This window comes from Chamaea fasciata, unplaced genomic scaffold, assembly GCF_029207755.1.
Source record: "Chamaea fasciata isolate MVZ Bird 193981 ecotype frontalis unplaced genomic scaffold, bChaFas1.0.hap1 SCAF_3, whole genome shotgun sequence".
NCBI classification, from domain to species: Eukaryota; Metazoa; Chordata; class Aves; order Passeriformes; family Sylviidae; genus Chamaea; species Chamaea fasciata.
The window spans coordinates 83,601,092-83,628,114 of NW_027094088.1; the positions used below are offsets into that span (position 1 = coordinate 83,601,092).

Genomic DNA, 27,023 nt, shown 5'->3' on the forward strand with positions numbered 1-27,023 from the left:
ACAAAGCTTAGGAATTTTATAGAAATTAAGGAGTTACTGGCAACATTTTTGACAGAAGACAGCTCAGTGGAAATATCCTCATCCCAAAAACTCCTGATGACATTTCTGGCTCATTTGTTTTTATTGCATGGCAATACACTGACATCTAGTGGGTATTGTCCTCTTAGGAATGTTGGGCCTAACCAGGACTGGGAAGAAATTGTCTGACCTAATCTATTTTTTTTATTTATTTTATAATGGAACAGAATATTTTTGACTAGACAAAAACTTTCCTGGAAATTTTTCTCTTACTTTTTCATGGGAAACCACAATCCTTCCATCATTTGCCATTTTTGGCGGAAAGCTAAACTGGAGCTTTTTTTATTTTTATTTTTTTTAAATGAAAGTTTAATGTTTTATCTTTCACACAGAAATTTTCCAAGCAGCTACCTTTCCAGTCTCTGTCCCTATGACATCATTCATGTGCTGCTCTACCATGTAGATCTTCCTCTTTTCCTTACAGTTCAAAGAAAAGGAATTAAGGTCTCTGCACACAGAAGAATCACAGTTGTACAAGTGATTGTTTGCGTTTTCTCACACACAAAGCCATCTTGGTTAAAATTCTTTCAGTTTGGACTGAAATGCCTGTGAAGAGGATGAGGATTGATCCCCCAGGGAGATGTCCACAGGCAGAGCAGGGCTGCAAAGCTCACGTCTCAGCAGCCGGTGTGTGGCGAGGTGGGGCTGGGGTATGGCATTCCCTGTGTGATCTCCGCTTTGTGGACTAAGAAAAACACACAAAAATTAACGCCTCTTTTGCTCTCCCTCTCCAAGCAACATGGGCTTTCCCCAAGCACTGGGTTTCTCTGACTGGTGACTTTATGAATCCTTGTAATCAAAGGCACCTTTTCACTTTGTTCTGTGCTTCCAATCTGCCACTCCCACTGCATGTGTGATTTAATCCCATTGCTTATTAATGGGATTTCCCTCTCAAAGCCCATTTCTGAGGCAAGATGGGGAGTTTGGCTGGGCCCCCTCATCAGCCCTGCTGTGGCAACACTGGACCACCCCCAGAGCCACCACTAGATAGGAGATCAACACATGCTGTAGGGGCAAAGCTCAGCTTCCCTGACATCTGCAATCAGGAATGATTTGGGGGTTCTTGTTTTCCAGTGAGCATTTTACTGTGTCAAACCATGAGAGAAACTAAGTGATGGAAAGGGAGAGGAGTCAGCAAGGCTACAAGGTAAGGGGCTGAGAGGTCTGTGATTGGCCATGGGAGGCTATTTGGTGTGGGGGAACAGCAGGAAAGTCTTTCTTGTCCTCACCCCCAGCTCTAAAATGGGGGCTATGATGGGCTGCCATATGTCCATTGGCTTGATCTCCTGGGTTGGTGAGATATATTTGTGCCTGGAAGAAGAATAGACTAGTAACAGTGTTAGTAGTAGACCTTTTTGCAATAGTCAGGAGGTGGCATGGCTTGGACCCTACAGTTATTTTATACCACCTCACAACATTTCTAGGGGTAGGGGGAAGGGAGTGCTTCCAGAAGGAAGGGCTCTCTTGCAGTCAAGGCTGCAGTCGGGTTGTGAGCAGTGAGCATTTGGGCATGTGAATCACTCTCTTTTTTGTACACTTTTATTATTAATACTGTTGCTGTTACTGTTCATTTTTCTTATCTCATTACTGTTTCCAGTAAGCTGTTCTTATCTCAAATTGTGATCTTTGCCTTTGGTGCCTCCAATTCCCCTCTCCATCCTTCTGCAGAGTGGAGGGAAAAGCAGGAGAGAAAGAGAGGCATGTGGTTTGGAGAGTCTTGGTGGGAGCACTGAACTGGGGAGTACCATTCCTAAACCACAACAAATGGTCACCCCTGAATAACTGATAAGGCACCAAGTCCCGCTCTGTACCTGGGAAAGGACATGCTCAATGACACCCAGATGGGGTAGTGGCTCAGCAACCCAGTTCCTGACAGTGCAGAGCATGAACCAGAAAACCTGAATGCCTGGGTATAAAACAGGGGGAAGGCTGTTAGGACTGGGAGCTGTCTGCCATTCGCTGTGTCAGAGCTACAGGCAGTGAGCTTTGGGCACAGCCATCGTGAGGGATGCACTGCTTGATGAAACACAAACTCATTGAGGGCTCTTTGCTGCTTTGCTCTTTTCCCACTGCAAACGCCAGCAATCCAGATTCACTTGCCTTTATGAATCCTTGTAATCAAAGCCACCTTTTCACTTTCACCTTCACTGGGATCTCTGCTTGACAGAAATAATATATTAAATGCAGGGGTTGTAAAACATGTAAACGATGGACTCAGCTGTTCAAAAGTCTGAGCAAAACAGCTTTATTCAGGAGACTGTGAAATATTGGTGAGCAGTTTCACTGAGTTTTTTGCGCAGCTCAGATTTATTTAACTAATAATTTATTCAGCAGCCCAACTATAAGCCTGTGTTGTTTAAGACAGACTGATACAATAAATCACATCATGTATAAGAATTACTGTCCTTTGCGCTAGAGGAGAGTACAGATAAGTACAAATAAGAGTACAAATAACATCTGTCTTAGAGAGAAGCACACAGACATTAGACCAAAAAATGTAGTAGTTCAACTGCAGAAGAATTAGTCTGCAAGAAATAATAATAATTACCAATTAAATTTCATTTATTTTGGGTACATATGCACAGAAACTGCTGTGGTCCATGAATCTTCTTATCTCCTGGTTTCTGCACTACAGCAAATATTTTTCCAGGCTTGTTTTGATGCATTTTTTATAGTGCTATTTCATTCCTGGAACTAGAGGAAAAATGGATGAGCAGCAAATTTCCAGCACTGATGCAGCTTGGAATTTCACCTTCATGGTGAAAAGCAGTTGGATCCAAGCTTGGATAGAGACCATCAAGAGGTCTAACAGGTGCCCAGCCTGTAAGTATTTGTAAACCTTCTTTTCTTCAGTCTGAAAATACCCTGAATCTATGCTAAATGCATTTTAAACCATAAACAAAAGCAATAATACTGGAACACTGCCATTTTCCCCTTGAGCATTGATCCTGATAATTCAAGGTAAGCCATTATATTCATTAGAATTTGGTATGATTTTTTGCCCTTAGCCACAGTAACGCTTTGAGTATCTTTTAAATATTGGAAGACCAAAGGTCTTGGCTTCAAATCTTCTTAAAATGCCCCAGCATTTTCTTGGACAGAGGCAGGTGGTGGTGGCCGAGCGGGTCGGTGCAGGCTGGCACACTGCCTGGCCCTGGGGCCAGACATCCTGCTAGCACTCAAATTGTCCTCCTGGCATTCCCCTCCAGCCTTCAGAGCAGAAACCCATGTTTGATTGCATTCAAAGGCAGATTGTCTTTTCTGCTTGGCCGCAGTCCCTGCAGCAGCAGCAGAGTATCCTGATGACTTTCACAGACTCGGAGCAGCGCTGTTTTGCCATCGCGGCAGGTTCTGATGTCAGGATGTCTGAGGGGCAGCACACAGGTTAAATAAGGCTACTGTGCATGCCCTTAGCCTTTCTCCACCAGGAGCAGCAGCAAATGCTTGTGGTCTCATCCTCCCTGAAAGCTCAGTGGCCTTTTTACTGGTGGCAAATTCCTCAACACCAGTCTCATCAGGATCAAACAGAAATAGCTTTCTGGGCTCAGAAAAACATAAAGACCAAACCCTGCCAAATGCTGTGTCTGGAGCAGTTCCTCCCTAAATCTCCATGGGAATAGGATGGGAAAACAAGGGAACATAATGCCAGTTTCTGAACTGTTTCTCCATCCTTCATAACTGTAAAATGCTACAGATAGAATCCCCATTTAGAGAGAGATGAAAGAAGCAAAAAGCAGGAAAAGCAAATTTACTTTGTCAAAGTCTATAAACAGGATATGTCTCACTTTTTTTTTGCCTGCAGTGCATTTAAAACAGATAGTAAAAACATCCCCACCTGAGCTGGGCTCAAATCAGGCCCCTATTTCTGGCAATCCATTCTGACATTTCCTTTTACCTGTGGACACAGCTCTTCACTGAAAATAATCCCTTCTTGATTAAAGAGCCAGGTGAAACAGGTGAATCTTTTCTGCTGCACAGCTCTTGCCTGGGCCAGGCTTCCCACAGGATGCAGTTCTAGAGGGCAGAGCCCTGGCCAAAAGCAGGGACCACCAGCTCCAGCTCTGTCTGCCTTGCCAGCAGCAGCAGCAACAGTGTCCCCTCAGACCCAGCCTCAGGGCTTGGCAGAGTTCTCCTGTCACCCTGAGCTGCACCCCATGTTGAAATGCAAGCAGACAAGCAGAGCCCAGAGCTCCCACCTGCCAGCCATGGTCTAAATGCTGGCATGTCCCTCAGAGCACTTTGAAGCAGGCTGGGTTTGCTGTTGCCATGGACTGAAACCAGCCTAGCATTGCTTTCCTATCAATGGCATGGATTGCCAGGCACCCCAGTCTATCCACTCCTCATCAGATTTTCATGTACTGGATCAAGTCCAGAGATGGCCTAGAGTGCTCTGAGCCTCACAAGACAAAAGTTTTAAGAGTCTAACTTCAGATCACCAAGCAGTGCCTGAGGTAAGCTGGCAGGAACTTCAAAACAAACAAACAAACAAACAAACAAAAACGACGTGGAGTGGGAAACCAACAAATGTCATCAGGGCTTTCAGGTCAGGGCATTTTGCTTCTTCTCTTATTGCTTCTGGTACTGCACCTTGAGATTTTGGGATTTCCCCCCATTCCTTCAGGACTCATAGCCCAGATCCCCAGAGATAGGAGCCTAAATATTTCTTTTTAAAACAGGAGCAACAGTTCACATGCTTGCTGCCTTTCCTTCTATTCTTCGTCTCTGCCCCTCTGTAGACATGGCAAAATAAAACTGACTTGTCTCCTCTACTCCTCTCCTACCTCACTGTCCTCCTGCTGAGGATAGGATGCTGATAAAAGACGAGATGAAAAGTTGCCTTGCCAGCATTATTCTCAGATTTGTGTAGCATCCACAACTTGGAAGGCATGTGGACCACATCAGTGAACAACCATGGCATGTGACGAGGGCAATACACCAGTGACAGTCTGATTTAAAAGCACTGACTCCACTGACTGGAGCTGCCAGCTGCATTACATAGCATTTTGAGACATGAGGGGTTTGGTCTGGGAGGTGATACTGGCTGTTTGCGCTGAGCAGTCGGAAGAGACACGCTTTCCTCTCTTCTCTTCTGTTTCCCGACAGGTGTGGGCTTGCCTTCTGCTGCTTGGATTTGTGTCAGGGTGTCTGGTCAGCATCCCAGCTGCCAGGAGGAGATTAGCAACCTCCATGGCAAAGTTTGAATTTTCCATTTACCAGATGGCTAAAGAATTGCGCTCTTGTATTTATTTTTTTGTTTGAATATGAACTTTGGAACACAGGAACAGCCTGTGTCATCTGGAGATGAGATGATGGTGCTGTGATCTGCACAGGGGAGTGGTTTGGTTCTGCTCAGAGGCTACAGCTAATCAACTCAGTCTCTCACCTCTGATGAGGCATTTCCTTTCATGGAGATACCAAATGTGGGCTCTCCACAGAACTGCACTGGCAGTGGGCTGTCTTCCAGACCTGGTTTATAAAACCAGTCTTGGGAAACCTGGCATTTTCCAAGAGACATTCTCTTTTCCCCATAGCAGCTGATCAGACCTGCCTTAACAACCTGCTGTTGCTGAGACCCACTGCTGCAGGAGCAGAAGCATAGCAGGAAATTCTCTATTAGAGCTCAATATCTTGCAAAATATCCCCCTTCCCCACCAAATTCATGCAGTTATTAGTCTCTGAGCGGGAATTGTATTCCTTTCCTGCAAGGAGGTGGGTGAAAAATGGAAGCACATAAAACTGCAGATGGCAGAGGGGTGAACTCATTTCCTTCCTTCTGATCTTGCTGTTTTGGTGCTACACTCAAGGAAATGGAAAGTGATCATTTTAATACACTTAAGAGCCTGGAAAAGGTGCCACAGTAGTGGGAGCACTTTCTCTTATGAGCACCTATATAAATAAAAAGCCTTAAATGGAAAGAAAGAAGCAGCAGGTTCTCAAGACTATCCTTGCTGCTACTGTGATTCGCAAAAACAATCTCCTTCTGAATGCATAGGTGGGAAATTGTACCTCTAATTTGTGTCAGTGGGCTTTATGCAGTGAAATTCTGGGGTGACACTTTTTACCCAGAAAGAGTAAAACATGTCCCCAGTTCTAAATATCACCCCAACAACAGTTTCATTAGAGGCACAGAATGGAAACTTTTGGGAGCAAGAATTCCTGCTGTTAGGCAACAGCAGAGGTTGAGGGGTGATTATTGAAGTGCAACACTGTTTTAGCTGGGAGACCAAAGCAGCACAATGGCAGACACAAAGCTTTTAAGAACAAGTTGGACAAGTATCTGTCAGGCATGTCAAGTGGTCATGAAACAATGGAAATAATGATCAGCTAAAGTTCCTAGCAGCCCTGATTTCTATCATTTCTGGGATGCTCTGTGATTCTTTAGTCACAAGTACAGCAAAATTTTTAATTATGACTGTGGCAAATCTAGACATAACCAATAAAACAGTTAGGACTGTAATATTAGAGCTGTTTGTGCAGCAATTGGCTAGAGCTGGGCTGGGAAGATACGTGGGTAAGGGAAATATGTGATATACCGGGTGGTCTTTGCTCATCCTCCAAAAATCCCTTATGTTCCTAATTTTTTTTCCTATCTCTATTCATTATCATATTTATTTGAAACAATTTTAAAAGGATAAAGCATTATTCAATGGAAAAAGTTACTAGAGGTCTGTTGGAATCATTCCATGAATGCTTCATCTCTAAAAATTACATCAGCTCAAGGAAAAGGAAAGTGAGTCAAGCAGAAAGGCACGCACAACAGGTGCAGAGCAAACTGGACAGCAAACTACTGATCCCCTCTGCCAGCTATGGGACACACTCCACTGTGCCCCAAAGGTCTGTCCTCACTGATCTTGGACCACAGTGGGGAATGGTACTGTCAAAGAGTTCTTATGGACAGTGCCTTTCCTTTTTACTTCCCTGGGGCTGCCATCCACCTGCCTGTGCTGCTTACATCCCCAGAAGCAGAGCAATAAAAGAGGCAGTGGTAATTCATGTGGGATCACTGAATGATTCCAAGCTACACAAACTATTCTGGAGCTCCTTTGTTCCCTCACTGTTTTCTCTGAAGTGCAGTTTGATGTAGTCTCCATGTTAAAAGCATGTCTCTGTCTCTGAGCCCCTTTTACTCCCAAGAGCACTGTCCCACAGAAAATGTGTTGTACTCCATTCATCCTACAACAGCACTGAGCTGATGAGATGGGATAAACTGGCATGCCAAAAGGAGACTCACCTCTGGGTGGAAATGAAAAAAAAGTGATCATGACAGACAACATCATTTAATTCTTTAGAAAAAACCTAAGCATTGAAGAACCATTAAAAAAAAAAAAAGCCAGTCAAACATACTGTTGGTGATCGCCTCTTTGTACTTTCTGCAGCTCAGACCGTATGCAAAAATGATAGATTATATAGGCTAGGTGTTAGAAGAAAGGTTCTAATGAGCAAAACAGCGTAGATGCAAATGAGACTCCCAACATGGACACTAAAAGGTGGAGATGGCAGCAAACAAAGTAGGCTCCCAGACTGTTCTTGGAAGAGTCTAGTCAGCTGCCAGAAGGGATTATCTACTGCAGCTGCCCTTGGGTCAATGATCTGGAAAGCTTCCCACAGGGCTGTTTCCCCAGCATTCTCTTGGCCTCAGTGAGGTCACAGGGTTGCCTCATGCTAGTGCAGGTCTCCACGAGGCTGTCCCCAAGCAGACATGGACCAGGCCACCTCCTTGCACCCCAACCAAAGGCAGCAGAACTAAAGGCAGCAGAAGATACAGGAAGTCAACACCACTGGAAACCCAGCCTTGAAGTCACCTCTGAGACTCTAACTGCTCTGGAAGTCGGCAGGTGCAATGGCTTTCACCCCTTTGTCCTTCAGAAATCAATCATTCTGAGTATGTCTTCCTTGAAAATGCACTAACACACATCCTCATGGGTTCCTCAGGCTGATTAGTGAAAAAAAAAAAAAAAAAAAAAAAAAAAAAAAAAAAAAAAAAAAAAAAAGCACTGCATGCCTGACAAATATTAGAATAAATGGTGCGAACAGTAGAACAGTGTGTGCTGGGAAAGAGAAGCATCCAGGAACCTTTTCAAGTTGGCAATTATGCAACTTAGCAGACGAGACTGGTGACATCCCTATAATCTTCGGGCCCTCTTCACAAAAAAAAAAAAAGAAAAAAAAGTTGAAACAAAGCCCACACCATTTCAGCTGGATGAGAGAAAAGGAGCAGAGATTTATACTGTCTATACTTTCCGAACCCTTTAATTCTAAAGAGCTCAATTTAATTCTGACTGAGCTCATTTCTGCAGATGAAAGAAGGAAAGTGGAGAATTATTACAGATGTCTACTGAAAAATCCTAAGGCTTGCATTGTCTTTGTCACAGATGGCAAAAAATGAGGAAGACAAAAACCGTATCTAACAGAACCTTGAGAAATTAAAGACAATGTTCATTAAAGCACTGCTTATCCTTTGTTATTGGTTCACAGTACTTTGTATTCCCAGAGCAGGAAAATGAGCTAGAGAGAAAAAAACATAGTGTGGTGAAAGAAATAAACAAATATATGCTTTCCAATTATGCTCAAAAGACAGTTTGAAAATCCACACAATGGAACTGAAAGGAAAGAGAAAGAGGAGAGAATATGAACTGCTGAGAGCATGCCAAAATATTTGTCATCCCTTGAGTCTACCCTGAAAGGTTAGTGCTGTTTTTAATAACACATTCCTTTAAGGAAAAGAATAATTTCCTAGCAGAGGTAATTTCTGGATGGTCATAAACTCTCTCAAGAGAAGTAGAAACCCCAGCAGTGAAGTCAACAAAAATGAGGCAGAAGGAGACGAGGAGGGAATATGCACATGAGTCCTCAGGGCAACCCCAAGATTGGCCTGCTCCTGGAAGGGAAGAGAGGTGGAAAAGCCTGGCAGATAGCAACAGTTAAGTAGGTAAAGATCTGGGTAGAAAAATTTCAACAAGGAAAGGGAGTAGAAAAAAGGTAAATGTTTACTAGAGATTACTCCTCTAGGACAGATGACGTTAGAGAAGGCTGACTCACTCTTTTATACTTAAGGTTTGATTAATCTGAACAGCATCAGATTTTCATGGAGATGAAGAAGACAGGCCAAAATGCTGTCACCTACCCTGTGGCCCGCAATACAGGATTTGTGAATTTTCAGTTCTGAAAAATTTTCAAACTTAATGAACTAAGGGCTTTTATAGAGAAAAAGAGTCCCTCATGCTGGTTCTATTATCAAACTCTCAGGCCAGCAGTGTCTCCAGGTCACCTCAAGTTGCATTGGAACCTGACCAGTGCAATGAAGAAAACATCACCAACTTTGCAAGGGGTTTTTTGTTGTTGTTGTTGTTTTTTTTTTTTTTAATTTTAATCTACTAAGAGGCTATAAATTTCATTTTCCTGGAATTATAAGTGACAGGACGTTGCCCAGGAGGGAAGCATGGTTCATGAGCTAGAGGGCAGGTCTCATGCCTCCCTAAAAGGAAGACTGTGAACAAAGCTCGTCAGTCTGAATGACCACTATGCCAGGACCTCATCTAGAAGCTTCACAAGTTAAAAATTTCTGAGCCCTCCTAAGCCCCTCTGGCATGCCTGGGAATTAAGGGTGCCCAGAATCTCTGGGTGAAACTCTGTGTATCATGACAATTTGTTCCACTGTCATCTGGAGAACACACCACCCTTCCCACTGAGTGGCCAAGGCTGATATTTGGCTCATTGGACCATTTAATGTTTTAAACAACTTTTATTGCTAAGCATTCTTTAACATTGGAAAAAACTAATAGACTCAGAACTTCAATATGCTATGAGGTAAAAATGCTGTTTTTCAGGGTAAGTGATGATACTTTATATGAGTTCAGGAAGAAAGAAAGAAATCCTGTAATGTTAGTCCATAAATTCAGTTTATAAATTCTAAGCAATGGGTCATGGCTATAGTCAACGGACATAAAGACTCCTGAAAAAAATTAGTTGCCTTTCATCACAACTCTTGCAGCTAAGTTTTTCTAACGTGTTCAAGTTTCTTTTGCTATCTGCCTTCTCAATAGTTAAACTTCTGTCAGTCTGTTTTTCAGTCTATAGACAGCTGAAGGACTATTTTACCAGACAGTGTGCATAGTGCCAAACCCATTTTCAGCACATAAGTATAATCATATTGTGGGAATCAGTGAGAAAATCTGTGTGGAAGAAAATCCAGTTTGGAGTTCCTTTGCTTTTGCAAATCCATAACATTAGTCCTGAAATGTGATCCATGTGATTATTAGCACGGGTGGAAACATTTTGTTGTGCAGGGAATAAATGCAGTTAGAAATCTTAATTTAACACTACCTCATTCATGCTCTGGAGAAGTCAGATCATGGTGTTACGTGCTGCTGGTACAAAAAGAGAATTTAAACCAGTTTCTAACATACAGTTCATCAACAGTGACTGGGGCCACCTTTTGATAACAACATATTCATCTGCTAATACTAAAAGTGTTCTTCATTGTTTTATGAGTTTAGAGCCATGAAACTGGAATTTTAAGGACTGATAAACACATACTAAGCCAAACCCAGCTGTTTCTCCTTGGGAGGTTTTGGGCTTAATGTTTTGGTTTTCAGTAGCTCTTTCTTCTGAAGCAACTAACTCAATATTGCCTCTCACCAGAATCCAAAGCTTGTTTTTTGTTTGAATGCCACTTCTTACAGTCTTTTATGACTTTCATGCAAATCTTGATCTATTTGAGGTTTTTAGCAACAACAAAAATTTTGGTTTACCATATGACTTCTCATATCTTACCATAAGATAAGACTACATAGTCTATTTACCCAGAGTTCAGAAATTTAAAAAACATTTTTGGGAAAAATTTTCTTTAATCCTCAATTCAAACTTCTGGTCCATGGAAAATCAGTCCATAAGAGGATAACAATAGCTGCATTTTTAAGTATTATTGGGTGATGCACATTTCATATGAGGTAGGTCTTAAAACTCAGTCTTTTCCTAACAGGTGTGTTTGGGTCTCCATCATACTAGATGTTATCTAATTCATAACAAGAGAAATATGCACTACCATAACTGGATTCTTCGAAAAAAATAGTATCTTCTTTAATATCATCAAAAGGGTTCAGGGAAGTGCAAATACACACACACATCCTCCACACACACCACTCCCACACCTCTGCCCTCCACCAAGGTTCTGAAATATCAAAAACTAAATGAGTTTTAAGTTTTACTTATCATAAAATATTTTTATTAAATGAGGTCAGGAAGATCACTTAAGGAAAACCATCACAACTCAGTGAATCTGGGATATTTAAATCAAATCTGAAACTCAGCTCACTGAATTTCCAAGCTTCTGCTGGGTGAGTTAGACTTTGAAATTTTTCTACAATTCCAGAAAAGTTTTATGGTCTTTTCCCTAGCTTTTTGAATTATAATTTTTACAGAGTGAAATCATTGCCATGAAGTGCTGAATTATCACATTGCAAAGATATGTAATGCACTCATCATAAAACACTCTCAAAATAGAAATCCCTCAAGAATATCTTAGTTTGAAGATTCACATTCAGCATCAAAACTGAAAGGAAGTAAAAGACAAAACAAAGAAATTCTGAGAAATTTCGGCAGTTATCTCCTAGAGTATCAACATGACCAATATTCCTTCTTTTCCCCCAGTGCATGGGTAATAACAAATCTCAGGCCCAAACAGCTATCAGAGCCATCTTGAATTCTCAAAACTGGAAGCTCAGGAGGCTCTTGTGCTTGTGGCTCAGCTTGGCAGGTAAAACGTCCCTTCTAATCTACATTCACTTCTTCCTTATTTTCATGTTGTTACAAAATTAAACCCTTTCAAACAAATGATCAGCTTTTGCAAGACTTTTTAATAGACCTCCCAGCTGTGACAAAGTACAAAATGATCAGAGCATGAAGTATCAAAAATACTATCTGCTAATTCCAGAGGTTCATACATACCACACTGCATAGAGCATGGTACATAAAAGCATGCTGAGGTACAACAGATAAGCACCTACCTTTTTAAGCTACACACCATTGCATGTAACCCTTAACTCAGACCCAAACATTTCCCAGTGTAGTTGGCTGATAAAGATTTTACCAGTCCTAAAACACTTTGCTTTCTAAGGCCTTGCAAGGAGGTCAGTCTCTTGGAGACATGAAACTGTTGGCTTTAATCCAGTGTTCAGTAGCATACATGCCTAAAGTGCAGGAGTTTTCTGGAGCTAACTCCAAATTGAGTTGCTTTATCAATCCTCCTCAAGATGCAGAAAGTCAAATACTAAACCACTGGAGAAATTGCACTGTTCTGATATTTCCAAATTTCAGAAAAGAAGCACGGTAACTTTAATGAAGTTCAGTTTGATTCAAATTTTCCAATGTTATTAAATTTGGATTTGTTCCTGTCTCCTTACTACCCCCATCATTCTTCTGGACCTCCTCCATTTCTGAATCACCTTCTGCATGGCAAGGCAGTTCCAGAATACTGTAATCATCCTTTCTATTTATGAAGACAGTATTAGTTGAAGAGGAGATAGAGCCAGGAATTTTAGGGTACTTTTAATTTCATTCATTTCTCAGGGGCTTTGTGTGACTTTTTCACCCTCAGGTTCTGCATAAAAGAGATGGAACAGTAACTATCCAAATGGGAGAAAAGCTAATCCACGGAGTGACACATTAATTTAATTAATGCTTTCCTTTCAAAAGCACAACAATTACATCTGCAGGGCTTTGACATTAAACTACATTAAAACCCTACTATTTTCCATGGAGAAAATAGAATGTAATGATGAAACTTCTTTTATGAATAATATTTCCTTTTAATCCATTTTAATGATATTTCCAGAATATCTATTTAGTTTCATAGGGGGCAAATAAAAAAAAAAAGAAGAATGTTTTTTTAAAAACATTTAAACAAGGAGGCAATCTCGCATACCCAAATTTGCATTTACTTCAAAATTTTACCGCTGAACTCAAATCCCATCACAGTCCTTCCGTTGACCCTTAAAATCAATCATGATACCATTACAGGTCCCAATCATAGTTCTAATGGCCTTTACATACCTTTAAAGTACCTGTTATGCAAAATAGAATAAGCCCTAATTAATGACACAGTTAAAGTTAGTTCATAGTTGTGGGTGTTTTGTAGCTTTAACGAGATTAAAAGAGAAGATGCAAGGATTTGGTTCAGAATTTTGTCTTCACCAGTGCTCTACCAGACACATACTATGAATCAAGATTGATCTACCTGCTGCTTTGCAGTTCTCTCACTATTTCCTCATGTCCCTTCATCTGTCCACATCTTCCTGTGTCCTGCCTGTTCCATGTGTTGACAGGGAGTTGCCTGGAGTAGGGACTGTGTGTTTGCACCTTGGTTGAACGATACCTGGCACAGGTTGGTCAGGGCCACTGAGCAGCACTTCTCAAGTGTCCCAGCTAACACAATGCAGTCAGTGGCAAATGCACATGCACCAGGTCCTGATCTACTGGAGCATGCTAAAGTGACAACTGCTCCTCCACCACACAGTTTGAAATTGGATATTGTGTGTGCATGCCTGAAGTTTCGCATTAGTTTAGCACTAATGGAGTAGAATCTGTTTTCAGAAAATCTGTTTAGAAAATTAGTACATCAGTTAGTATTAGATACAGGAGATTTTTCAAAAGGGGAATTTGCTCTTCATGGCATCTGGGGACTAAACTGTTTCCTGAGCTTTTGAAGATACTCCCTTTGTTTGCAACATTTTTAAATTAATATATCTGATATACTTTGTCTGATATGCTTTCATAAAATCAACTACAAATTCTATCTAGAACTAAATTTAAAAGAAAAAGCTGATTAAAAAAATCTTTGGGTACTGAACTGCATGTTCTTTATTTAATTAAGGGATATAATTTTGTATTAGGATTCTACACAAGACTTACTGAAATACTTGCAGATCATCTGGAAGATTGAAAGGAAACTTGGTAAGTTCCTGCGACTTTGGAACCTTGTAATAGGATGGGTTAGGCATAGGATCCAGTGGAAACAGACAGCGGCGAAACACGTACTTTCTCCAAACTGCTATCATTTTCCAAATAAGCTAAAAAATGGGATTTTAAATCACAAATTAAATGTAAACCTCTTTTGCCTGAGCATCAACCTCCTTCATAAAAGATGGTGGTACATAACCTTTGTTTGGTCTGCTCTAAATAAAAGAAAAAAGAATCTAAGAGTGTAGTCATTTAATATTTCTACCTCCTTTATTTTTTCTGCTTAACTCATGTATGGAAAGACTTGCACAAAAACCTGACTACTCTAATAAAACTAGATAAAATCTAATACAGGGCTGAGGAGAACTAGAATTACACTGAGCTCTTTGTTGGCATCGGGAGAAAAAGGATTAGATATATCTTTTGTCACCTGGTTTTCCAAGCCTGCCAGGCTCACCCACTAGGCATTACACCAGTTACGTAAATACTGTGTGTGCAGATTTTTTTCATTTTTTGCCTATTGGCAATTTTTTCCCCAATCTTAACTTACCAGTAAGCCCTTATAATCACAGTTAGGTCACTGAAGAGCAGTGAGCTCATTTTCAAAGAAGCAGATCACTTACAGATCCCTGGGACTTGGAGATTTTCAGAAACCAAGAACTGAAAGTCATCTGTATTTCTGATTCTGAAATATTCAACAAAAGTACTTGAAGAAAGCCTAAAAAAATCAAAATATGTACAGCTGGCAGAGAGCATTACATCAGCACTTTGAAAAGGTGCCTTAGCTGAGACTCCTTGGTGGCCTTCAAAGAAAATTCCATGCCTGGCTCTGTCTGTGCTCCACGTGTTGCAAGGCGTGCACCTGTTCGTGCTAATGCTTACTGCCTTCACCAAGAACTAATATTTCTTTAAAAATTAATAACACAGAGGTTGACTTTTAAAATGGATTTAATCAACCATTTTCCTAGACTTTAAAGCTAAAATTACTGAAGGACAGCAATTCTGGTATTTGCTGTGATCCAGCATCATGGCATCTCTCATAGGATCAGCACCCTAGATGAACGAAAATACAGGAATTATCAAATGAGTGTGCATACTTCATCAATACTCATTTGGAGATGTTGAGTTGAACTGCCAGGATACCAGACCTACACCATCTGGCATTTCACATCTTTGGTACGATTTAAAATGTAAGGTGTTTATATATGCAGCTGCAAGCTGTGGAACAGAAAATAACAAACTTCTGTGCTTCTGTTCATATGTGGATATGCAAAATTTTTAAGTTGCAGAGGTGAAAAATCTCTCCCTATACTTACAGCTGCCTCCACATTATCCTGCAGATTTGGTTTGGTTGATTTCTCCTTGTTAAATGCGTTCTACTGGCTACACTCTGTAACTCTCTGAGTCCCCTGAATGGTCACTAGCAGCTCTAGCAAGCAGTGTTGTTGAACAAGCAGGACAGATTTCCCTCTGTAAATGTTAATTGCATATTTGAAAAGACACAGAGTACTTCTGAAGAACTTTTTAAAGAGCTTAAAAATTTAATAATGTCAGGACATCTCTCCGTCCTTGCTTGTTCTCTTTCCAAGTTGCCCTTAATGGAGGGAGTGAGAATTCTCACCAGAGAAAAAGAAATTCCTTTTATGGGTTTTATAACCCGTAACAACCTCCATATTGCCTCCCGAGGTTGTTTCTGTTTTGAATAATCAGGTTTGTCAAGTTGTCAGCTGTTGTTGCCAACAGCCACATCCAGCAGCAAATGTCTCCCAACGAGGGCTGATGCCCTTCAGCAGCCTGTTAAATGGTTGATCCCTTCAAGGTCCAATCCTCAACACAGTCTTTGCTGGAGCAGCAGTTTGTTGGTAAGGAAAGGTGGAACAACTACCCATTGCACTGCACTTTCCAGCACACCAGTGAATGCCATATACCTGACAGATATTTGGTTGCTTAAATAAGATTTTTTTTTCCACAACACCTTGGTGCCAGGGAATAGCAAGAGCAGAGCTGATCACTAAGAAAGTTCATGAGGACTCCTAAGGCTGAGACACCCTAGAAGGGCCCTGACTTTAGGGGTCTTCTACAGTCCTGGACTCCAAGGCCCTTGCACAGCCAGTCACTGCACTTAAAATGCAAAAAAAACTCTAAGTAGAGCAAGAAATATAATAATAGGAAGCACTGGGACCATGCCAGCCTCATCTATAGATGTATTTTAAAGGCACTAGGTGTAGACCTACCTAACAGCCTGCCTTCGGCACACAATTTGGCAGAACTTTTCTGGCTTTGTTACCTCCGGCATTTTGATTTTATCTTTGGGAAGAAAAATGGTGAAGAAGTAAGAAATTTCAGCAGAAATATGATACGGAGGACATATCTTGGCACAAAATCATAGCCACTAATGAAAACACTCCCCAGGTAGCTTGCTCATAGTCTGTAGATTGAATCTGCAAGCTGTAATCTAACACCAGAGCTGTAACCACCACAGTCACAAACTCAACACTTAAATCTCTTTATAGTGATGAGGAGCTAGGCATTGAAACCTACAAAAGATAAGATATGATTTGGCCTGACCTTAGGAACAGCCTGAGAGAACGGCACCTGTTGTTGCAGGCTCCAATCTGTAGTTAGGTTCGTGGGTCACAATTATTTGTTTCTAAGATAGCCCCTGAAAGGCTCAAAAATTCAGACCACTGCATGTGATAACCCTTCTTACAGGACATCTGATCCTCTACTTTCTAATGAAGCCTTTTCAAGATTGACTTTCATTCTGCACATACTGTGAACCCTATTATAAATCAAATGTCCAGGCAGTCCTACTTTGTTCTTAAGAATTAGCAGTGGCTTTTGGAGGGAATTATGGCCTAGATTTTCAGAATCACTACACAACTCCACTATAACTCCAGTAAATTCAAAGCAGTTTTTCAGCACTTCCCTCAGCATCAGCAGAAAGCTACACCTCATGCATTTCAGTAGGTTTCTTGTAAAAATTGTCCAATTCTGTGTAATAGCAGCAGAGCTTGCAGACATCAGCTCATAAGAAAACAGCTCTGGGAAGGACATCAAGAGACTACTTATTCCATCTCCACTACCTAGACAGTCTCACTCAGACCTGGGTCATTATTAGAAGGTGTTTTGCTAACTTGCTCTTGTTTCTGAAGAAAGAAGCAGGCTGTCTCCCACAACAGCCTGCCCAACAGTTTGTTTCTCCTGTTAGAAAGGTTCTCTCTGCTGTTTAAACTGAAACTTTTTGCAATTTAATCACCTGGTTCTAATCTTACCTGTTATGCTCACAGTGAAATAATTACTCTCCTGAATTTTCAAGGGTTTTTGAAACAGCTAGACATAGCTGAGAGAGAAACATCTTAACCACACCCCTCCCTCCCAGAGCTTCAAGGGACCCTAATTCATTCAATCTTCCCATGGTGGCAGAGCTTCCTAGACAATTCTTGTTCCCTGTCCCCAGGAGCCCCAAAGTCAGAGCACTGGTTTCCTGTTACAGACTTCAACAAAGCATGGCCAGTAGCTTAGAAGGACACCTCCTGTCTCCCAAGTGTACTCTTGTTTATACATCACACTGTTGTTTGCCTTTTTGCACCATAGCCTGTCACTGGTTGTTTACAGCAGCATGTTCTATTCCTGAGCATCCCTCACAGAGCCATCCACACTGCACACGCACTGCATGGGACATGGAGCAAGAGGCTTGTGTTCAGGCCAAGAAAATGAAGCTTGAATACACCTAGTATATTGTGTATTCACAACATTTTGGACCTGTGAACCAAGATGTCAGCTTGGGGAATCAGTTTTGCTGCCCCTAGCACAGAGTATTGATCTATACATTGACCTAGCACCAACAGTCCAACATTAACCACCATGAAGTTTTGCTCCTTCTGCTCTTGCTTTCTTTCTTCCACACAGCCAGCTTTCTCATGTCTCTCAGACAGACTCACATCCCATTGCTAAAGGTATGTTTTGGCCAGAGACCAGGCACAGAGGCTGGCTGCCTCCCCAGATGGGAGACAGCCACTCTCGTGCTTGGGCGTTGGGGTGAGACTGTGCAAACAAGTGCTCTCTGCCAGGCAGTTCCAGCTGCAGGCAGCCAGCTTTGCTCTGCCCCTCTCCTCTTCACCTCGTGCCTGCTGCTGCCCAGTTCTGCTTGCAGTTCACATAACTTGTTTTCAGTCACCTCCAAGGAAAATGGCTATGTTCAAACCTCCTGCAAGCCAGATGTGCCCCACTGGTTGCCAGGTGAAACGTGCTAATCTCGAGGGACTTGAAATTTAGGATTGCATTAGAGAGTGTTCCTGCATATGACCTTGTGCAGCATTATCCCAGCTCTACTTCTTGCAAAAGCAGAAGAATAAAGTCATTATGAATGAGTGGAAAAAGAATGAAACCAGAGAAGCAGCTGAGAAAGAGCTGTGTTGATCACACCAGGCTTTGTTTTCTGTATAATGTGGAGTCTCATACTCCTTTGGTGAGAGGTTCCACTTTGAGACCACACGCTGTGCTTCCTCACAAAGAATTCACACCTTTTTTTTTGCTTCTCCTGTATCCTGTAATAAAAGTCTTTTGGACTGTGGTTGGTCTCTGTGTATTGGAAAAATGGTGGATGGAGCTGAGAAAGGAACCATGAAAGCTATAGCATTCAATCTTAAGTGGAGCAAGCAGAATATGTAGCAACGGCAAAATCACTCCTTACAACTGTCTCAATAAAACTTCATGTTGTTGAACAGTAAAAGCATTTTTATTATTTGAACTTAAGATTCAATTAAAATCAGGAAGAGAAAAACAACAGAACTAAACTGCATGTGAACAACTGATCAAGGACAATGATCATCCACATAAACAAGACACATTTATCGTATTGATGCTCATCTAACATCCAGCCACCCCATCTTTAAATAATCACTATGGGGATGATGTGTAGTTCATTCCCGAAATCAAAGTGTGAACTATCGCATGGCACACTGATACATACATGATGCTCTCCTACTGACTTACAATACAATGTACAGAGAGATTTCTGGCATAAGTAGCTGCCCACTGAGCTAGAGATGGCTTCTATCTTTTTTTCTGCATATGAAATCACAGAGCTTTCTTAGTACATTATTTCCACATGTGTTTATATTGCTATCCTCGCCCCTTGATCCAGCATTTGAACTGAGCATTCCTGTCTAAAAAAACCGAAACAGAATGTCTATCCACTTACCAAAAGTATCCATCAGCTCAGTCCTCCCTTTCCATCAGTGTCACCCAGAAGAATCCCCAGGAAAATCTGTACAGTCTCCCTGGTAGGCAGCTGTTGAGAATCAGATCAAGAGGCTGTCTTTCATGTAATTTTATTCCACTTTATTAGGGATATGATTTCTCATTCTTTGCTTCAGACATATTAAAATCCTCACTTACCTAAGACTGTGGCTGGTTTCAGGACATGAACACCCAGCTAGGACTGAAGAGGCGTGTGCTAGCACAGCACAAGGAGCAGGGCACTGTGGTCTGAGCGTGGGCACCACCACCAAGCACATCCTTGGCATGGGATCATGGCTCTCCCTAAGGTATCCATGGGGCAGGAGAAAGATGAGCCACCACTTATGCACTACTGCATCTGCCAGATGCTTCTTGTGTAGGAAGGGATGGTAAGTCTGCACAAATATTTACACTTGAGCTCTGGCTGCTTCTACATTTTACCTAGTAGCTTGCTCCAAAACCACTTTTCTGGAGACTGGTCTATCATCAGAATATCTCATGTTCCAAATTTGCTTTATTTAGGACTATTATCAATATTGAAACAGAAAAAAATTATGAGAGAAAGCCTCACTAAAGTCTAACCTCTGTTCCTCCTCATGCACACAGTCAATCCTCTTACCACAGAAAGCTATTAAGTTGGTTAAAGATTACTTCAGCTTCATAAATCTCTGCTGACAAGTCCCAAGTGTTTTTTTATTCACCATGGGTTTGAGATGATAGTTACTTCTCCATGAGACCAAAGAAGATTTTAGTCTCAACAGGCCATAAAGGCTCTGAAGGAAAGGGTAGATCTGTGACACATGAGCACAGAAATGGCTACTGAACTTACAGGCGAGATACAGGTGAGGGGTCAGGCCAAAAGAGGTAAGTGAGGCTGAGCAGATCCTGACCTCAGAGTTGAAATGGGCCAGGAAGCTCTTTCAAGGGCAGGCAGATGGAACAGTAAGAGAACTACGAGGAAAATTAGGAAAAGACAGAGTCATGGACACCAAACTTCTAAACCATGACAAATGGCAGAAAAAATAGCAGGTCACCTGCAAAAAATTCTGCACATCAATTCAGTTATGTTTGTATCAAATATTTTGGCATAAAAATTTCTTGGTGCTCTTTTGCTTCCACTTCAGCAATCATCTCTGTATCTGGACGATTTTCTCCTTTTCACACAACAGTACAGTTCCTGATGTTCTCCATGACCACAAGGCACCTACCTGAACTGAGCTCATCACATAAGACTATTTATGCTACCTCTTACAGATACCAGCAAACTTTGTAATAACTTCACGTTGAACAAAATAGTAGACTTTTAAATTGAGGTGACTGTTTACAGCCTGACCAGGCTGTAATACTTTTTAATACACTGTTGTAATACTTTTTAAATTACATTTTATTTATATTATTAAATTCTGAGCTTTAAAACACAGATGAGGAAACCTCTAAGAAGTGCTGAGGATGGACAGTGGTCAGCAGTGTACAGAAACTCTGACCTACTACAAGTAGCTGTATTGTTAAACAAGCAAACATTAGGCATATATTATTAAAAGTCATCTTTAATAGCATTTAAAAATAGCTATTGCAAACTTTATTTGAAGAAAAACTAATGACAATGTTCAAAAGTCCTTTGAAACAGTCTAGTTCTTTAACATTTGCTTTATTACTTGAAAAGACAGAAGCTATTTGCATAGTTGGCATGTTAGTTCATCTCTGTTTGCTCAAAACAGCTCATAGAAGCATTCTTTTTCTATGATTTCTGATTTGATGAAAAGCAGGAATGTGAATGATGATCCTAATTTAGATCAAATTGGGTATCTGCCTGTGTCTCAAGGCAGTCAAGAATTTTAGTCCAAACTGTTTAAGGCCTGATACAGAAAAAGAAGATATGTGCCAGTCAGAAGGACATTATACCTGCTTACATACTTTCACTGAGCCACCATATTTTTATTTTCTTCTTTATATTTAGTATCCCATACAACCTAAAAAACCTAAAAACCACAAAAAAAAACCCAAACAGTTCATAATATTATAAGATATAAGCAATACTGATGAAGTATTTGGGTAGCAACTAAGAAATACAACAGATTTTTTGAATTTGAAGATAAATCCTAAACTGGAGTACTAGTGACTCAAATGCAGCACATAAGGAATTAATGCTTCTACCTACCTGAAAACAAGCTATCTATAGGAAAAATAATCATAAATCTAATACAGCACACTATCAGCCTTTATTGCCTAGAATAGCGATAGAACAATGGCATTTCCATTTGGCACACAGAAATACATTAAAATGAATAAGAAACAATATGGAAGTGAAATATTTTGATATGGGGAAAAGAAAACAACTGCTGATACATTCTATGGATAAATTAAGCATCTAATTTCAAAATCTTTGATCACATAGAGATAGTTCACTTCAAAAGGACATACAGTAGAAGAAGAAATGTTATAACAAAAATAGTATTAGTCATTAGAATTAAAACTGAATCCTCCTTCTTAGCATTTCAGACATAAAAATTATGCCATTAGGCATGAGTTGTTTTCTAATATTTTTTTCCTAAAAATAGAACATTACACACTGCAGAACAGTATAACAGCAATGTATTATGCATATGCTTGATGAACTGGAGCACATGGTATGGAAGCTAACTGGGAACGTATCTGCTTGTGTTTGATACAAGTTGTGCCAGGGGAGGTCTAGACTGGATATTAGGAAAAATTTCTTCACTGTTAAGCATCAGAACAGGCTGCCAATGGAAGCAGTCATGTCACCATCTCTGGGGGTATTTAGAGATAGTGTAGATGTGGCACTTGGAAACATGGTTTAGTCATGAACTTGGCAAAGCTGGCTTAATGGTTGGACCCAATGACTTCAAAGGTCTTTTCCAACATAACCAATTCTATGGTGGTGACATGCTGGGAACCAAACCAGCCATGGAGCTGGCCCAGCATGAAGATTCCGAGGTGCTCTAAACCTGTTTAGCAGCACTCATTTCCTGTTCTGTACAACAGCATTTAGTACAGAAGATCTCAATGACACCTCCATTGAAACCTGTACAAAAACCCTCAGCTAAGATCATGGATGACAGCATAGGGAGAATTTGGGGGGAACACCTTTAAAATACATTATAGTTCTGTTTTAGACTCAATCCTAAATAAATATTTCTTAATGATTCTACAGCATATTAAGGACCCCAGACAGACCATGTCCATTGACACCCTGTGGCTAAAAGGGCATGGAAAGTAACAGCAAACATTCAGATTTCAATGAACAGCAGAAATGTTCAGACAATACAACATGAAGACTTTTCATGACTGTTTTTATCATCACTCCTTAAAGCTCCCTTGTAGACATTATTGCTAAAGAGTTCCAAAAGACTTTTTGCTACAAGATTTCCTATTAACTTCAGTAGGAGCATGGCTCCCCTAACATCCAAAATGGATGTTACAGAACAATGGGGATAACATATATGCTGAGCATTTGTTTAAAGGTTCCCACACAATGATGAGGAAAACAAAAAAAGTCACTATGCCAAATAATATTCCATTTCTCCTTTTCCATTCACTGTCAACACAGTACGAATTTTATCCTCTGCAATACATTCAGGGCACCAGCTACTACTGCAAAGTGACTGAAGGCACTGATGCAGGAATGTTAAAGGCCACCTGATGTAAACATTGGTTTAAAGTCATATAATGTACACTGTTCCTTTAAAATAGCTTGATACAGACGCAGATTTGGATGCCTGCAATAATATGCCTGCTGTATAAAATAAAGTAAAATAAAAGAGGATGTTTATTCACTGACTCCAACAATTTCCCTGACATGGTGCATTATGACTGATGATTCTTAATATAGTGTGCAAGACAGCCAAAAGTCATTTAAGAACATGTCTTGTTTGTCTCAAAAACAAATGTAAGGGAATACTAGTAAAAGCTGCATTGTCCAAAACTCAACTAAGCAGTTTAAATCCATTTTTCTTGGAGGATTTTCAGGAAGATTGGACTGCATGCAAAACAGAACTAATTTATTCCTACTATCTACTGCAAAAGAGCAATTTATCTCCAGTACATCTCGTCTAGAAAATAAGCTCCTTTATCCTATCATTAATCAGGCACCAATGTTCCTATTAGAGGCCCTGCATATAGTAAAACCTGGAAGTATGTGAGCTTTGGGGTTTTGAAATTATATTAAAGGGGGGCAAATGACATGTCAAGTCTGCTGTTCTCAAAGACAAGAGAAGACCAACTTTCATAGGTGACAAGAAGAGAAAACCCACAGCAAAACACAACCCAGTTTAGATGAGAATTTTTTCCAGATCTTCCATTTGGCACTGTTTGATTTAGGTTCCCATAAATGACTAAAGGATTTGAGATGCAGAGATGTGTTTAAGTCTGTATCTTTGTTTCCCTTTGCTTTGGACCCATATAACCAAGTGAATGGCTTACAGAAGGTGAGATCCTGCATCCTACTAACTGAGCAGTGTGTTTGGCTTTAATAAATACATTACTTCATGTCGGTCAGAGCAGCACACACACTCCGCTCAGGCACTAATTAACTACTCAGAAGGCTAAATCCAAAACACATCAAGGACAAGTGAAAAGCATGAATGACCATGAAGAACCAGGCCTAAGCTTCTGCTCTGAGAAATTGGACAGAACCCCAAATTTGTGAAAAACATTGTAAATTCCAAAAACAGGTCAAGTAGAACAACCCCATCTAAACTAGTTCTGTAGTTAAAACCTATACATTGGTATTAGAAGGCACCCCCAGTTCAGGAAGTTCAGACCTCTTCCCATGCTACTATGCAAAATTTCCTTTGCGAACAACATTATGGATAAGCATAAATACAAAAATATACATTTCAAGCAGTAGCAAAATTGAGTAAGAATTAGAAATTGCTCAAGGAAAGTGACTGCCATATTATTACATGTGCACAAAAACACACTCCGTCCCAAAAAGGTATGAAAGAAAGGGAATCAACAGAAATTATAATTTCCACCTCTCTTAGTCAGCATGACAGCTATTAACTTCAGTTTAGTAACCATGAGTGTAACAGCTTGGCTGTCTTATCAAAAAGAAGTAAGCATTAGATATTACAGGTAGTGTACAAGAAGGACAGAATTGCTGCCAGATAAGGAAGGCATTCATTCATACACTCACTCAGGAGCAACAAGCTCCCAAGTTCACACATTTCCACACTCACTGAGATCTGTAATTCTCCCCATGTGCAAAAAGCAGGTTTGGGTGTAAAAGTGCCTGCTACTTTTCCCCATCCCTCTCCTCCATTCCACTTCAGCAGAGCACTTGAGCAAAAATGGACGTGGTTGAAGTTAAGCAAGCATGTGAATTGTTTGGCTGGACTGAATGCATATGCAGCCCACCCCTCCTAAAAGCCTCTCCCACGACCAGATATAGGGGGCACAGATGGCATCCAGGGCCACCAACTCACATGGCACTGAGAGCAGTAAACAACTGTTTGGGGTTATGTCACCTGAACTGTTGACAAGCTGACACTGAAAGCACAAGACATAAATGATGCCCCCGAGAGACATTTCCACAGACATCGAAAAACCAGAACAGGTTCAAAGCAAACTTCCTTCATCTGGCCATAAATATATGCCAGCTGACACCAGCATTCTCACATGGAAAGAGAATTGCATTTGTTTCTGAATAACCCTGGAAAAACGAAGTCTGAAAATCAGACTTTATCTTCGACGCATTTACAGTAAAAAGCCTTTCAGAGTAAAAAGCATGAGAACATCCTGAGGCCTTATTTTCAAGCATGATTAGCTTATGAATTGACAAAAAAATCCATCTACCTTCTTTGTAATGATAAAAAAAAAGAAGACAGATAACTTTCTGGAGCATTCAGCAGTTTGTAAATGCAGTGCTTTTTGTCTCTTGGATCTGTTCTGAAGCCAGCTCCTTGTTTTTTACATATTATTCCCCATGAGAGCACACAGAGAAATTCAATATTAATGTTAAGCGTCATATCTTCAGACCAGAACAAAGTGAGCTCTGACACCAAGCTCCTATCATTGCTTATCAACACCCTAATGGAGAAGCAGATAGTGTTTTGGAAAAGCATGGTAAACTAACATGCATCCCTAAAAAACAAGCACACTTGGAAGCTGGGGTAAAAACATAGTGGGAATAAGGAGCAAAGTTTACTTTTTATCATACTGCTTTCTCAGCAACTCTGTGCTTCTTCAGAAAATAAATTCAGTATGAAACTAAAACTTGGAAAGCTTTTCCAGCAGACACTTGTAGAAGTTTTCTGGCACAGCCAGAAATTTACCATATGGGCCAGCCCAGTTCTCCCTGAACACAGCAGGAATTTGGTCATGGTAATCACTAAAGACGGGCTGGTATCTGAACATAAAATTTTCTTTGGATAATTTATGGAAACCTTAGATGTGAAACATAATCTGTTTCCCTTTACAGCACCCAACTGCACAGCAAGTTTACATGAAGGACAAAGAGCACACAGAACAAGGAGGCCAATGAAGAGTGCTGAAGCAAGGCTGCAGACCCATCTCGGTGGCAAAGGTTGCAATCGCTTTCACAGAAGTCACAAGAGGTTATACTTTGCATTACTTCTGAATTATAGCTTCTCACTGCTCTTCTCCCTGTTCAGAAAGGTTAGTTAACATTAGTTAATGAACTTCTGAAAATTAACTAAGAACCTAGCTTCAAAAAGAAATAATTTTTAAAGGACGCACTAAACTCTGATGCAGATCACATCATACACTGCAAAACACTTCCCAGAGTTGGTATTTAAGCCCAGCCATTACTCATTCTTCACCCAGAACACCTCAATGTACTCAGGCCAATGCCTGGTGAAAGGCACACTTTCATAGACTCAATCTCAACTGTTAGACACAATCTGTTCCACAAACCTTGGACAAACATTTTGAAAGGGATTTTGTCCCTACCTACATGACAAAGGAACTCAGATGCTTTACCTGCCAGGTTGTTGGCTGTAACATTTAAGAGCAAGGTCTCTCCTAACTGACGTTTTCTCTCACTATCACGTGTGGGAGCTTTAGCTTCCTCAGTCTGGGACTGCTTATCTCACCTAAGTTCTGGTCTTGTATTTTACTCTCCTGTTCCCTGAAGGGTTGCTACAGAGCCAGACTAGAAGTCTGAAAAATCATATTCATTTCAGAAACATCAGTGCATGGTAACTGCTGACAGAACAAGCTTTTGCAAAGTTTCTTTCTCATAGTGGTTTTTTGCCCTTCCAACTTCTTTTTTTAGTAGCAGCATTTTTAAACTGAAATTATATTAATTTTCATTAAGAGCCTCAAGGTATTGAAAAAATACATAATGTTATGGGCCAAAACATTACCGAACAGTGACATCCTGCTAGTTATAAAAAGTCAGGTAAGAGAATACTGCTGTACTGGCATACAAGCCAGCTCTTACACCTATGCCAGTTGTACTATCTGCCACAACAAAATCACATTTATCAATAAATGCCGGAGCAGGAGACCTCTGGATCTTCCTAGCTCTGAATATGACATGAATCTGTCATCATCACATAAAATATATTCCTGCAGCTTGTGTCACCAACTACAACAGCGTTGGTGAACCAACACAAAATCACATTCCTGTATTAGACAGGAAGGAGTTCACTCAGAAGAACTCAATCATGGCATATGTATATATTTGACCAATAATGAATCTATGCTATATAGTAACAGGAATGGTGTCCAGTAAAATAATATTTGCACAAATAATTTTCTTG

General features: G+C 40.6%; 1 protein-coding gene across 1 annotated transcript in view; it reads right to left on the reverse strand.

The window, feature by feature from the left end:
- Positions 1–20,639: 20,639 nt before the first annotated feature.
- Positions 20,640–27,023, reverse strand: part of CD109 (CD109 molecule) — a 71,309-nt gene continuing 64,925 nt past the window's right edge. The window contains exon 33 of the mRNA XM_066180314.1: positions 20,640–25,902. Coding sequence (XP_066036411.1) covers positions 25,712–25,902 — 191 coding nt within the window. The 3' untranslated portion in view covers positions 20,640–25,711. The remainder of the gene's footprint in view (positions 25,903–27,023) is intronic.